Below are 15,925 nucleotides of genomic sequence, written 5' to 3' on the forward strand. Positions count from 1 at the left end.
TTGCACTTATATCTGCTATTTATTGTGTGTCATCATGGTAGATGATCAATTTCTTTGAAATTTGGCTTCTGGTTATTATTGAGAGAGGGTAGGAGAACCATAGTTTTTTAGTTTTTTCTGAGGCAATAAATTAGGTAATACTCAGAAAATAATTTGAAAAATGCAAGGTGCCAAGTTAAATTCAGTAGACAGGCTTTAATTTCATCCTTTTCCAAAATTCCATTTAGAAACTTAGAATAGTTGGTATGTTTGTTCTAGCTTTAATTTATCAAGCATTTTTTAAACCCTCAATGATGTCACACAGAGATTACCCACTAGCCACATAACCTAAAAATAGAGATCTCTTATTTTAATTTATTTATACATTTTTGTAGTTGCATGGCTATATCTTTTAAAGTGAGTATGACAAAAATGACAAAAAAACTACATTCTGACTTTAATTGTGGTCATTAAAGCTCTAGTATTACTTAATGACAGTATTATGAAACAACGGGAAATTACTTTCAAAGGTTTGTCTCTAATTATTATTTTTAAATAAATGAACAAAAGTATTTTATACTACATGAAGTACCTATCTTTTATTTATACAGGATATATTTTAATTAGAATGTTACAAACTTGAATAACCAAAAAGGGACAGGCAGGCAATGTGAGTATGTCAGTCCCTTCTAGAGAAAATAACAAGGAATAATGAGAACTGTAGTGAAATGGCGATAGAAAGCCTCACCTCCAGCTACCCTCATTTAATTTCTCCAAGAAAATATCCTAATGAGTGGAATTAGCTTAAATTCAGCTAATATGATACTGATATTCAACTCCTAACTCTTTCACTAAATTACTCCTAATTATTGCAGTGACTAAGGCATTGAGACTTACTAGTGAAGTATTTTTTCACTGTACTTCTAAGATGATCTTCTGCCTCATGTCATTTATCTGTTATGATATAGTTTCTCTAATTATTATTCTTGTATTTTCTTCCTTATTTCTGTTCCTAACTTCCTTCTTCCTCTTTTTCCTACTTTCCTGTTGTGTCCTTCATTCTCACTCTTGGAATCAATGCAGTCAAGTCATGGTTGTCCAGAATGCAAGGTAGAGTTGACTCTCTTTCAGTGTCAAGCAATGTTCTTATGTCTAGAATTGTACTTTTTGTATTGTTATATGCATTGACTTGCACTTTGATTTCAGTTTTAACATTTATTTTTTCTATATTCTTTTATCTATTGAATTAGGCCTACAGCAAATTGTTCTGACCACATTCTAAATAGCTTTAGCAGGTATGTGCAATAAGATGCAGAAAAGTACGAAATATTAAAAACTAGAAAATATTAAAAACAGAAAGCAAACATGGAACTATCACGCTGAAATTAGACAGAACTAAACTTTTAATTTATAATCTGTCCAGTAAATCTCAATTAACTTCTCACTTTGACACAGTGATGGATTTCTTCTTAGGACTAGTTCACTCATCCAGTTCTCTTGGGCTGATATGTGAAATCTGCTCTGTTTCAAAGAGAGAGTGTCGTTTTTAGAACAGACTTTTTCAATCACATTATTCAAAAATATTTTCAATAGTTTGTTTGATATTTAACAATGCTACTTAGAGAAAGTCCAAAATAATTGAATTTTCAGGCATAATGATAGCTAAACCTAGTTAAAATCATAGGAAAACCTCATTAATGAGAAAGAAATGTACACTTAATTCAACAAAATTTTCTTAGCATAATTATGTGCCAGATACTGTGCAAAGTGCTAGGGTTCAAGTTGACAACACAGTGATAGCCTCTACTCTCAGGGAATAACTGGGAAAATAAAGTGACAGATGATAAATACACTGCTGCTTAGAAGAATAAAGCTTACACAATGGGGTATGCCCTGTACCCATTTTTTTTTCAATACACATAAAATATTATTCAAAATTTCTGGGTCTTTTATCTAGAGAAATGGGGGGAAGCACCATCATAGTAGTGATTGCATTTAGCTTCGAGGAGTTGTCAATGTAAATAAAGGTTGAATGTCTGGAACACCTTAGGTTACAGTTTGAAAGTTCTAGAAGTCAGTCTTTCATCTAAAAGTCATTTTTAATGTGTCTTTAAGAATCATCAGTGTAAGCGGTAACTGAAATGACTAGGTCCTGAAATTAAGTTGGACTATGGAAGCCAGCCAATGAAGTCCTTAAGAATGTGGGTTTGCCAGGCATGCTGTCACATGCCTGTAATTTCAGTAACTCAGGAGGCTGAGGCAGGAGGATCACAGGTTTGAGGTCAGTCTGAGCAACTTAGCAAGACCCTTCCTCAAACTAAAATAAGAAAAGGCCTGGGGGTGTCACTTAGTGGTGGAGTGCTCAGGGTAAAATCTCCAGTAGCACAGAACCAAAGTTGAAAAAAGAAAAGAACTTGGGTTTGAGTTCACCCCTGTCACTTAGAAACTGTGAGATTTATCTAAAACTATTTTATCCTCCGCTAACCAGGAATAATATCCTATTCCACAGAACTTTTGTGAAATACATGGGTAATGAATCAAAGTGATAAGCATAATACCAGGCACATAATAAGCTTTCAGCTAATGGTAGTTGCTATTATAATTGCTAGTGATAAATATAAACTTCATGTAGCCAATGGTCAATTATCTCTGGAAAAACAAAGTGAGGATAGAGTAATCTGGCATATTTGGGCTATTCAATTATACCAACTTACATAACAAAACTAAGAAAATCAAACAACTTTTCTTTATTAACAAATTGCAGAACATTAAAGTTAAAAAAAAAATACAAGTTCTATTAGCTAATTAAAAATGACACTGATCCCTTTTTCTCATTTCTTCTTATTTCCTCTTCCTGGTCTTTGGTTAATAAACTCATAAGCTCTGAGATAATAAATGTCAGACCAGAGGAGGTGAAAGAATAACAAGGAAGGATCCCAAATAATTCATGAACCTAATATACACCCCTGGATAATTAAGAAGTGGAAATGAATATATCTGAAGTGTCTCTTTCTGGTCTGTCTTCACACTGTTGGGCAAAGTGCACATTTCTTTCTCATTAATGAGATTTTTCCTATTATTTTAACTAGGTTTAGCTATCATTAGGCCTGGAAACTCAATTATTTTTTGCACTTTCTCTAAATATCATTGTTAACATATCAAACAAACTATTTCCTCTGGGATGGATATTAGATGCATGTGCAATATAACAGCCAAAACTTATTTTATTTCAAATGAATTTTAAAGGAAAACAACGAAGTACAAACATGTTTTAAGGATGTATTCAACAAATTTTTTTAGCATAATTATGTGCCAGATATGTGCAAAATGCTGGGGTTCAAGTTGACAACACAGTGGTAATCTCTACTCTCAGGGAACAACTGGGAAAATAAAGTGACAGATGATAAATACACTGCTGCTTAGAAGAATAAAGCTTACACAATGGGGTGATGGAGTTTGCACTGCACCTTTTTTTTTTTCAATATACATACACACATTGTGAGACCAGTAGAGGAAAACCAAATAAAAGAAGACTACTTCCAGGGTTTTACATAATTAATTATATGAAAATAAATACAAAGAAGTCATCACATTCTATTTTTCCTCATTTTTTTCTTTTAAAATTGAAAATATGTGGAGAACTCTGTTCTCTACTGGCTTATGTGGAATAATTGAATTTGAAATATTTTCTTGAGACTTCCTTAAAAGCATCTCCCTATTATAAAAGAGCCAATGAAAGCAAACGAAAGAAATCAGTCAAAACTTCAAGGGGATAAACATAAAAATATACATACATACTAAGATAAACACCATGTTCTTCTTAACAAGTTGAATTTTTATTTCCCCATATTAATAAACCTTTGATTATGAGATATGACCTAATTGTCATAGTGTAATATCATTAACGGAATCTTCCATGAGGTAATGTACTGCCATGCATATACCAGACAAGAAAGGAAAATAAGAGTGAACTCTGTTTCTCAGCCTGAATTTATTCTCACATTCAAGAATCCCCCAGCTTAGCTGCCCACCTCTACCTGTAACCCACAGATTTCAACATGGCTTTGAGAATTATAGCAGGTTTTCAATTATGTGAAAGGCTACACAGCCTGCTGGGATCATTCGAAAGATGGACATAACATATTATTTACGTACAAGTGTTACTGAAGAAATGACCTCTGTGGCCAGCTCTGCATGTCAGGATTGCAAATGCAAAAAAAAGTTGGCAGAAGATTTTATTATTTACACAGTCCAGTCCAGGGGTGCAGGGGCAGCATGTTTACCTCTATTCATCCTAAAGGCAATGAATGTCTGGAGTCTGGAGAGAATTAGAGAATCAAATACCTTAATAAGATTAAGATGCTCTTTTAAAATGGGCAGCTTAATTTGTGTCTAGTTTAGATTGCTTTTGAATGGATCTGTTAAAAAATAAATACTTACAATAACTATCCCTTTTTGTCCCATGATATTCACGTAGGTATGCAATTAAGAATTTCCCTAGGCAACTCTAAAAATGGCCTACTTTTCCGTGCCATGTGTTTGTATACACAAATCATTTATAATTTATATTGTGTAAATAAATATACAATATTGTGTGTATATACATATAAAATAAGTATTTAAATTATAGTAGGGAAATTTAGGTTATAAAAAAAAACTAGACACCCCTGTTCATAAAGCCTAAAATTAAACAAATAGAAGGATAAGTGACATTTTATGATGGGCCTAATCAATTAAGTTCATCGGTTATGTATTTAAGAGAAAGGATTCAGATTTTCTATATTTAAATCCTAATCCTGACCATCGATAACTATGCAATCTTGCCAACCCACCTTAATTCCTCTGAGCTTCAGTTTTTCTTCCTATTAAATAGGATGACAAATAATACCTGTCTTTTAAGGATGACTTGAGGATTAATTGAGTTAAGACATAAAAATAATTTAGAACTCTGCCTAGAAAAAAGTAAGGATTTTATAAAAGTTATTATTTTAGCATGCTTGCTTTATAAATGATTTTTATGCATGAACCAAACTTGTTCATGATAATCAAAGATATGATCATACGTTAATACAATTAAGTAAGAATTATGTGGTTGTACAACTTAATAGAGATGCAAAGTTTCTAGTATAGAATTAGTATTCAATAATTGTTACTACCTGTGTAACTGAAAAAGAAAGGTCTAAAGGTGAATATGAAAATTTTAAAAATAATTATTTATATTTATGAATTAAGAAAAGACACTGATAAATTCTTTTGAAAACATTTCAACACTACATATGACTTTAATATACACATATCTAAAATTTTAGTGAAAATATGAGTTTGCATTTGACATTTATTCTCAATTGTTAAAATTATCAGATTCAAATTTTTAGAATTTAGAAAAATGATTTTACTACTAATCATTGTATCATGAATCCTTTTTATGGTTTTCCCATGGTCTTGCCACTTTGATAACTAAGTCCAAAACAAGCAGAAACTTTAAAAATCATACTATCATGTTTTAAAACTCATACTATCATGTTTTATTTTCTATGGGAATAGCTATGGTGCTAGAGAGTTGAACAAGTTTGCTATTAACTTAAAAGTGGTCACATTATTCTTCCCATGTCATCATCAAAAACAAAACAAAACAAAAATCCTAAATATAAGGAGACATAATTTAACAAAATATTTGAATGTTTGTTACAAAGTACTGAAAATTATAGAAAATACCTTAACAAATATCTATGTAGTTCTTATCTAGTTTTATCAAATATCCAAATACTCATATTTTGTTATATTTACTTCAATGTTTAATAAAAGGTATTTTAAGAGACCCCTGGATCCTTCTGATGTCACTTTCTTGTCTACCTAACTACTCGATTGAATTTAATACCTCTACTTCCTTTTATCATATTATATTTACATAAATGTCTTATATGCATGTATACTAGATAATTTATACTATTATTTCATGTGATTTTAATTTTATATCATAATATTTTATATATTTATCCTTCTGCAAATTCTTTGATGAAGACACTTTTAAGATCTACATATTTTGTATATGGATATTTAATTCATTTCACTACAATTTAGTATATAATTGATTCAATAAATCATAATGTATTCATTTTCTTAGTGTCTTACTATTAGAAATAATATTGCAAACAATATTGTTTTATTATTAGGAACAATATTGCAATGAACAAATATCTTGTGTACAGATGGGATAACTTCTTTAGGGCAGAAGTGGAATATTCCAGATGTTTGAGTAGCTATAAACTTAAATTTCTCTAGATATTAACAAAATTACCTAAGAAGTGTGTGTGCAAATATACTTTCTGTCCACAGTATATATTATATGAGTTACTCTTTCTTTAAATGATTTTCTTTATATTTCCCCAAGGGTGTTTGCAATTTATCTTGAATGACAAAATCATCAAATACTGCCCTTATTTTTGTATGTTCAAATAGGTGGTTAAAAGTGAGAAGAATACCACTTTATTTTTAAAATAGGTTTCAGGTCACAATGGCTGACTTGTGAGGTGTTGTGAGATACAAGCCCAGTGAGTCATAATCTAGGCTACATTTACTGGGAGCTTTCAAAAATCCATAGGCTCAAGCTTCACACTAGAATGATTAAATCAGAGTCTCCTTGAGAATGCAGGGTATAAGGAAGTGTAGATGGAATGCTGATTACCTCTAGTTCCCCTGCCAGACCTCAGATCCCCAAGTGACCCACTCTGCAGTCAGTGTCAGGAATTACCACCCCTGCAACTGGCTGGTAAGAGCGTAAAGCCAGAGAGAGGGAAGATGGCAGAGCTACCTCTAAAAGTGGGTGTGAACTAGAGTTTGATTCTCAACAGCTAAAAATTTATATTTAATTAAAATTGTTATAGCTAAATTATCATACTTTACCAAAAGCATCAGAATATACTTTATATATTAGATAAATGTTTACAAAATTTCAGCTATAGCAATAACTATTCTTCATACTTTAATCAGTTAATGCATTCATTGCTATTTTTGGTTTGTTTTATAAATAATGAATTAAAAGACAATATAGCTTTGCTGGCTTGATTACATGCAAAACCATTGGAAAGTTAAACACCACATTAGTATTTATGGGACAAGAAGATGTTGATGTTACCATATAGTCTGTGCAATTACCTCCTACATTGAGGAAAGATTAAGATTTCCAAAATTATAGTATTGTTAGAACATCTACAGGCATTTCTTTAAAAACAATATTCAGTAGAGCAAACAAAAATCAAGGCATGCAACATATTTTTAAATTGTCATTGTACATTCAAGTTAAAATAAGCCTTAAGACATGAGGATGATGGGATGATTATACAGTGATCTGGAAGGAAATATCTTGAAAAGGCTGCATGTCCTTCAATTTAACTATGAAGTCATCAGTTAAGGTGAATAATCAAAACAGCTCTTTCTTTTCTTCCAATTCAGTGCTGAGTACAAGAGAAGGACTAAATATGTTCAGAAAAGTCTTAATCCTGAGTGGAATCAAACAGTAATTTATAAAAGTATTTCCATGGAACAGGTAAGTAATGATTATTTTCTACATGACAGATTTGGGTTAATATAAATATAGGATGGCAAAATTTTTGAAATATTGGGATCCATATTAATTTTGTCATATAAATAAGAGTTTGATAAAATACATGTAAAAATATAGCCAATGAAAAGAAATGAGTGAAGTTCAGATAAGATGAAAATGATGTATGTATTTTGACAAAATAGCCCAAAAAAAATGAGTAAGTAAATTAGACAAGTGCAAAGTTTTCCATTGATTATCTCAATGGAAAAAAAATTAAATATATTAGTAGAGTAGATTATCTTTATGCTTTTGGGAAGAATATTTTTCTTATAAAGATATTTTGACTATCTTTATTTTGACTTTCACAAGTGATACAAAGACAACATCAAAATTCAGCACATCAAAATGGATTACTGCACCAGGCAATATTTTAGGAATTCATCTCTTCCCTAAATTAAGGCCTCTTTACAGGTGGCAGTATGAGGCTCAGTTGTGCAGCAAGATCATAGTGGCTAGCATAAAGATCATTGCCACAAATATGTGATTTGAAGCAAAATTGCATCAATGTGCTATCAAAAATCTTAACTTTCCATGAATACAGAAAATAACTGAAGTTTATAAGGTTAAATTCAGAGAAAAGAGAATACTAATAGAACAGTTAGAACTTATATTGTTTTATATGGACATTATCTTTAAAAAATGTGCCTTTAATTTGTCCTCTGGAAGATTAATTTGAGTATGAAATTGCAGGTGGATATAAATTATAATCTGAGCTCTTTAAAGTAAGTGAAATTTACCTGCAAAAATAAGATAGTGTCACTATATTTTTTTGGAAATCACTGAAACAAAAATATTTTAAATATTTTTAAATGTCAAAATATTTTAAATAATCCTAGATATTTTTGCCATCTAAAGATTTCTTATATTCAAAGGTTGCTTAGATTATGCTTGTTACTTTTAAAAATGGGTGTGTGAGGATAGGATAGAACAATAGGAAATGAGAGTTGCCATTTTGTTCACAAAATAATGAGTTCCCTTATGATCAAACAGTAGAAGGGACTGCAAACTAATCATTGAAATTTTAAACAATATTTAGGATAAATCCAAATTGTTTCAGATGGAATTTCAAAAGGTTTTACACAAATGGAAAGGATTCAAGGGTGAAAATAAATTAGCCTATTACATGAACATAATGAAAATTTCTGATGGAAAAAGGGAGTTGATGAGAGTTTTATTTGAACTGTAGCTCAAGAAGAAAACTCTGGAGGTGACAGTTTGGGATTATGATAGATTTTCTTCCAATGACTTCCTTGGGGAGGTAAGCCTCTGATTTCATTTTCCTTATTTGCTACCATTATAAACCACCAATTAAAGCATGATGCAAAGCACATATCTTAAGTTCATAAAATAGCGTTTTCTAAATAAAATTCTTTTGTTGCTATAATTTATTTCCTGAGTTACTTTTTGAATATTTGAACAGCAACTTGAAAAATGGTTTCGCCTGCTACTTTATGTACTTTATAATTATTTCCAAGAATAATTAATTATTTTATTTATTATTACTTCACAGCAATAATCATTGGGAAATGAGATTTGAGGTAACAAATTTATGTTATAAGATGAGCTGGATTTTTTAAATGGAACTTCATATTCTCCAATTGCTGTTCCTTGCTACATGTATAAATGACTTGATGTAGCATTTTACATTGTAATTTATGATTAAATATCCTGAGAAAAAAATTCCCAAATATTATTAAAAGCAAATCTAGGAATAGGACCTAATAATCAAAACAAGATCTTGTGACATATTTTCATCTATGATGTTCCAAAACTCTCTTATTTGGTGATCTTAGAGCAGAAGTTTGGGGTATATATTAAAAATAAATTATTTGCAAGAAATCTAAAACCTACAAAAGGTGATATCTTTTTGATAGAGATTGTGTAAAGCCATTTTGTAGTCTAGGTGATAACATGGGCTTCTTTGGTTTTTAAGACTCTATAACCCTCTTTCTGCACAAATCAGACCATTAAACTCTCACCTTCACAGTCCATCTTAGTCCAGCCCATGCAGTAACCTTGATCATAGCAGGAGTACTCTAGGATATAATGATGTGTCTGAGCTAATGTCTGACATGTGGAAGTCCTTCCAGTTTCTTGTCTTATGTTTACCCTAATCCATAACTTATGTCCATTGTACTGGGGCTTATTAGATCTTTATAACTCATCAACTGAAAATTTGCCATTATTTATGTGCCACTAAGAAAAAAATATGACATCAATTAAACCATGACACAATGCTTTCTCATCGTGTTGTTACTCATATCTTATTTCAAGTATTAAAGTGTATTTTAAAATGGAAGAAATTAGTAATTGCAATATTCATTTTTTTCATAATTTTCACTTTTGTTCCTCTAGTGACTAAAATCATACATTTTAAAAAGTTGCTAGGTTAGGTTAGAACTAGAATTTCATGTAAAAAGTTGTTTCATGAGAAGATTGACCTGTGACCCTATCTTTTTACATAATATCCAAATAATTGAGTTAATATTAAAAGACATTATGTAGTTGAATTTAATTATACATTTTCTGAGTATCCAATATACATAAGACTTTGTTCCCAATATTATGGGTGAAGAAAAATAAGGAAATAAAAAAGAAAGAAAACTGAGCAAGACAGCATCCTCCTCCTCACAACACAGAGTCCTTTAGTTTATATTTTTGAATAAATTTTAGATTTACAGAAAAAAGTAATGAGTTGAACATAATTAATCCATAGATTTCATTGAATCATTGCCCTCTTTTTTCAGGTACTGATTGATTTATCTAGCACATCTCATCTGGATAACACTCCTAGGTGGTATCCACTCAAGGAACAGACTGAAAGCATTGATCATAGCAAGTCTCATTCCAGCCAGAGCAGCCAGCAATCCCCAAAGCCATCTGTCATCAAAAGCAGGAGCCACGGTATCTTCCCTGACCCATCCAAGGGTAGGAGATGTTTCAAGTACAAAAAGTTTTCGTCTATTTGTTCACTAAGTATCTTCTTGAATGTATATTTAATGTATATTGAAAAGTTAAAGAATGTCAAAAGATTTAACATAATCTCAGGTAAAGCATTGATATGGAATTGAGACAAAGAAGTTCTAATTTCAGATAACCACATTCTTAAGTAAAATACTTTTCAATCTTCACTTTAACTCTCCATTTTTCAATCTACAAAATGGAGAATGTTGGGCTATATGAACCATTTGGTCTTTTCTGTTTTTTAAAATCCATAATAATATGATTTTTAGAAAAATGCATTGGGGTATTTCATAAAGAAAATATAAAAATCCCTTTAGCACACTGACAAAACATAATCATCATTACCATTTAGGCATATTCCATTTAATTGTTTGAATCTCTGATTTTTCACAAATACACTCTTACTCTATAGATATAATTTTGCATTCTTCTTTTTACTTATTGTGTCAAGAAAATTTTACCCATGTCATCGAAACATTTGGTATGCTAAATTTTGTTAAGTCTTTCCTAAATGTTGAACTGCAACTAATTTGTAAACTATTATTATTTTTTTAAATAATAGTGGCATACATTGGATTTGGCAATATATACAGCATTCCATTTGAGTGATATTTTCCTTTGGGAGATTTATTACCAACCACCTTATAGCACAATATGATTCCTTGTCATAAATTAGGTTACAGTATAAATGTGTGATATCTTCTCTACATAAGCTGAACTATTGATAAATATTAAATACAACTTTTATACCAGACTTTAGTATTGTTTCCTTGTCTCTTACGCACTTCTCAGCACATCAAATTAAACAGCGCTTCTATGTGTGTGAGAAGAGAATGGATTCTATGTGTTGTAGGAGATGGGAATCTAAGGCCATGTCTAGAAGGCTATTGCGTTAATATGGTAACCACTGACTGGCAATGAGTGCTATAGACTACTTATGAATAGGTTCCATAGTTCATTTATGAGTTCTGCTTAGCCATTTGAATTTTGCTAAACAAATTTTTGTTTAGCATTCTGCAAGGGGATTGACTTGACCTCTGTCTCTATGACTAACTTAGTAAACGTGATTCATACATTCTCTAAAATTTCCTGAGACAATAATTCTACAATATTTACATTTATTATGTACTAAAACTTCACTATAATTTTGTTTAAAAATCCTCCTGGAGCAATGCTAAGCCTATTGTCTTTTACTGGACCTCTATTAGAATGATCAGAGTTGCAAGAAAAAATGAGAAGTTAACAGATTCATGACTTGAAGCTAATTAGGATATATTCCGCTTTATTAACCTATCTCTTCTCAAAATTCTGTTCCTTTTGCCTTTCATCCCCAAAATTTCCAAATGTTTAGTCACATTACTATATGGTAAGCAGTAGCATAAATGATTCCTTAAAGAGTATTAAAATAAATCTGAAACAATTTCAAATTGTGTGTAGACCAATCTCGACAGCAGGAAGGCTGGAGCAACTTTAACTTTAACTGTTCTACCCTTTTGTAACCAGACATGCAGGTTCCTACCATTGAGAAATCCCATAGTAGTCCTGGTAGCTCAAAATCATCATCTGAAGGCCATCTTCGTTCCCATGGACCATCTCGAAGTCAAAGCAAAACCAGCGTCACTCAGACCCACCTGGAAGATGCAGGGGCTGCCATAGCCGCTGCGGAAGCCGCCGTGCAACAACTCCGCATTCAACCAAGTAAAAGACGCAAATAAATTCCTCAGCATGGCAGCTTAATGTTCATCTGTTGCCTTTCTCTCCTGCTGTCCTTCCCTGTTTGCTTTCTGTTTTTGGCATCCCCTGCTCACTCTGTTCTCTGTCCTTTTGTCTGTGTAAGAACAGTATCAAAACATAAATATGCTCTCTCTTATTCAGTTCTTTTTCTTTTTAATTTACATAGACTGCAATAAAACTGGCTGTTTCTCCATTGTTCCCACCATCCATCCACCCTGGCTCATAGTATTTGATAGCTGTGTCTGTGACGTTTGCAGGCAAAACAGTGTTGTGCGTCCTTTTCATGTGTGCTTAAAAATTATTTAAAATGCAGGAACTATAAGCACAATTAGCTGCCAATTCTCCAAGTATTACACACAAAAAAGCACACACACACCCCTCACACACACACACACAAATATTTGTAGAAAGTTAGCAATGTGATTCTTGCACCTGAAAACACTCAAAAATTTAGACAGAAGAGTACTGAGACCAATAGTCAAGTTCTAGAGCCTAGGGGAAAAAGCCATTTCAAACCAATGCTTAAAAACATAAAGAAATTATGCATGTGAGACATTGTAGCTTTACTTGTGTCACTCTTCCTAGTCTTTTGAAAAATCTGTGAATAAAATCATATTTCGTATATTCTAAAAAGTACATATTATGATATATGTATAAGCTTATGTGATGAGGTAATGTAACCTCGTTAAGGAGCACAATTGGTCCCTTCTGTTGGATCACACTTTATATATGATAACAGAGAATTTACAGGTTATTTTTTTCCCTAATCACTGATATCCTTTAAAAGTCAAGATGTGCTATGTCTAGTAACTGTAAATCAATTAAAGTGTAGCAGTTCACCCATCTTAACTACTGTGTTTCTTTTTTCACTTCACTTGTGAAAATGTAAAGCAATTGATATAATTATATAAAAACTTAAGTGCAGGCATTTCACAAATGTAGATGAACTGTTACTTCCACATGGCATTAGCCAGGCAATGAGATAGATGGTTGTTTTCCCATCTCCCAGTCATCATTTTAAAAGAAACAGCCAGTTTTAACGCCCTCTAGTGCTGTGCATGTGATGTCATTTTGGCATTTGAAAACACAATTGAAATAGCAAAAGAACACTTCTGTTTGCATGAATAACATTGAAGCTGGTTCCATCTGAGGTACATACTCTGGGTTTCCATTTCACCCACACTGCCACAGCAGCACATAAAAGCGGTCAGTCTAATCATGCCAGGAAGCAGCACAGACACAGCATAGCAGGAGTCCTCCCCATTCAAAGAACTCAGTCTGATAATCTGCCTCCACCAGCCAATGGCAACCAAGACCAAAGCCAGCTAGCCCTCAGGAAGGTGATGTCTGATGGACCAGTCAAGCCAGAAGGAGGTGAGCAGAAAGGCCCTGTTCAAAGCACACAGCAAGAAAATCCCCCAAATTTAAAGCTCACATCTTTAATTTTTTAGAGATTGTCTGATAAAATGTTTATCCACTTTTTAATGTGCTTTTGTGGGCATGGCATTTTAGGACTTCATCATCACCATGTAAGTCCCAAGATCAGTCTCGTAATATATTGACTACAGTGATTTGTATTTTTCTATGCACTGGGCATCTTTTTGACTTTTGTTGGGAAATAGATTAACAGTATTCATATTGCAGAATGGAATGCATGCTACTAACCTAATCTGTTCAAGCATGACTATAAATATGTTGCATTGTGATAAAAGTTTAAATTGCTCACAGTTCAAGTTAGCATACCAGTTGGAATGTAGATCAGTTTTTGTTGCCTATTATTTAAAGTGTAACTTTTGGAAATTCTTAGAGGAAAGTAAAGGAAAAATTGTCAATGCACTCATTCACCTTTCCACGGTGAAATTCTCTCTTGATCCTACAAGCAGACATTTTCCATTCGTGTTTCCATAGTTGTTAAGTGTATCAGATGTGTTGGGCATGTGAATATCCAAGTGCCTGTGTAATAAATAAAGTATCTTTATTTCATTCATAAACTACTGGGTTCTGAGCCATTGTTATATGATGCAGTATAAAATGTGTCACTTTTTGTTTTCTCATTTGAATCCTTGCAGTAGAGTGTAGTTACTATTCTATGCTAGTGAGAGCTGTGAGAATAGAAACATTGGGGAGCAGAACAAAATTCCACATTGGAAACAAAACAGAAGGAAAATCATTACCAATGAAAGCATCAGAGCTTACATAATAAATGTAGATAATGGAGTCGGGCTAACCTAGGCAACACTTCTAATGTTTCTTGGCAATATTCTCAGGTTCCAGGAAAGAGGAAGGCAAATCCCATGAGCCCCTGCTTAGAGAAACAACTAATCTTGATCCCATAGCTGTACTCAGAAAGAAAAGCAAGTTTATATCTGTTCCTCACCTCATCCCAACATTCATGAAGTTTTCCCCAACAAAAAGTTCCATTGCCAGTGACAGGAATAAAACTAGTGTGATTATAAAATAATTTCCAAATTTAATTTAAAAACCCTTCTTTAAAATTTATTTTTTAAAAAGACTAGGATAGCAGGTAACAACCCTAAAACACTCAATATTATGAGTATTGCCACAAAATTAAATTCAAATCTTGTACTCTACTATTGATTTTTATTTATTTTCAGAAAATTAAAAGCATTTAATATGCCTTTCTCCCAACTAGCTAGATACTTGGGGCAGCTGACATATGTGGCAATATGAAGGCAAACCACTGAGATATTTCTTAGACTCTTTAGTAAATAAGAAAACAGTTTAAATGTTAGTATAATTTTGAATGTTCTTTTTCACAATTAAAAATTGTTACCAGTGCACAATTTCCCTGTCCTTTCTGCTCTTATTGGTACTTTCCAAAAGTACTTGAAAGTCCACCTCTCACCTTTTCTTCCATCAAATGATTTCTTGATATTATTCGTTTTCTTACTTGAATATTACATTAGTTACAAATGGCACAGTAATCAAATGCTTCCCTTATTTCGTGCTTTATTTTTATATATTGTGATTTATGTATTTATATAATTATTTTGTCAGATTTTTAATCATAGATGTGGCTCTTAAAAATCTATATGGAAATGTTTTAATCCCTTTTCTTTAAATAATGCTTAAGTAGATATTGCTTTATCTTTAAAGTGTTATGATTGAATTAGGAAATCACTCTATTGAAATTATAACCAAAAGGAAAACTGGATATCACAGTATGCTTTCTTTTTTAAAAAATGTTTTCTTAATAGATAGTAAATAAAATGCCCTGTTTTATAAAATATAAGTGTATTATTTCCCCGCTTCTATAAATTAACCAATAATAAAATTGAACCATGCCAAATGCCTAATAGCAAACATGCTACAGGGTTAACTTTATAAATACAGTGTACTGAATTTAAAATTTGGAAAGAGAAACCGATCAAGATATAAACTTAAAAACGGCAGGTTCCTATTCACAAGTTCACAGACTTCAAAAGCATTAGTAATAAGTTTACATATTCGGATAGAAATTTCCTGTTTCAATCCTCACAATGGAGTTCATGTAATCCCACCTGCATTCTGAAAATAATGCTCTACATTTGAATAGTTCACGTTGTACAGAGTGTTTTGTCATCCATTTCTCATTTTATCACACCAAGTGGATGAGGTAGTCACTCAGATATTCTTATCCCTGTT

The 15,925-nt window shown here is 32.1% G+C and overlaps 1 protein-coding gene across 1 annotated transcript in view; it reads left to right on the forward strand.

The window, feature by feature from the left end:
• PCLO (piccolo presynaptic cytomatrix protein) overlaps window positions 1-15,925 on the forward strand; it is a gene marked incomplete at both ends in the record, with an annotated part of 403,276 nt that overhangs the window by 319,391 nt on the left and 67,960 nt on the right. The window contains 5 exons of the mRNA XM_081287316.1: window positions 1,063-1,089; window positions 7,432-7,525; window positions 8,769-8,840; window positions 10,330-10,510; window positions 12,050-12,244. Coding sequence (XP_081143442.1) covers window positions 1,063-1,089; window positions 7,432-7,525; window positions 8,769-8,840; window positions 10,330-10,510; window positions 12,050-12,244 — 569 coding nt within the window. The remainder of the gene's footprint in view (window positions 1-1,062; window positions 1,090-7,431; window positions 7,526-8,768; window positions 8,841-10,329; window positions 10,511-12,049; window positions 12,245-15,925) is intronic.

This window comes from Spermophilus citellus, assembly GCF_964194105.1.
Source record: "Spermophilus citellus genome assembly, chromosome: 3".
NCBI lineage: Eukaryota > Metazoa > Chordata > Mammalia > Rodentia > Sciuridae > Spermophilus > Spermophilus citellus.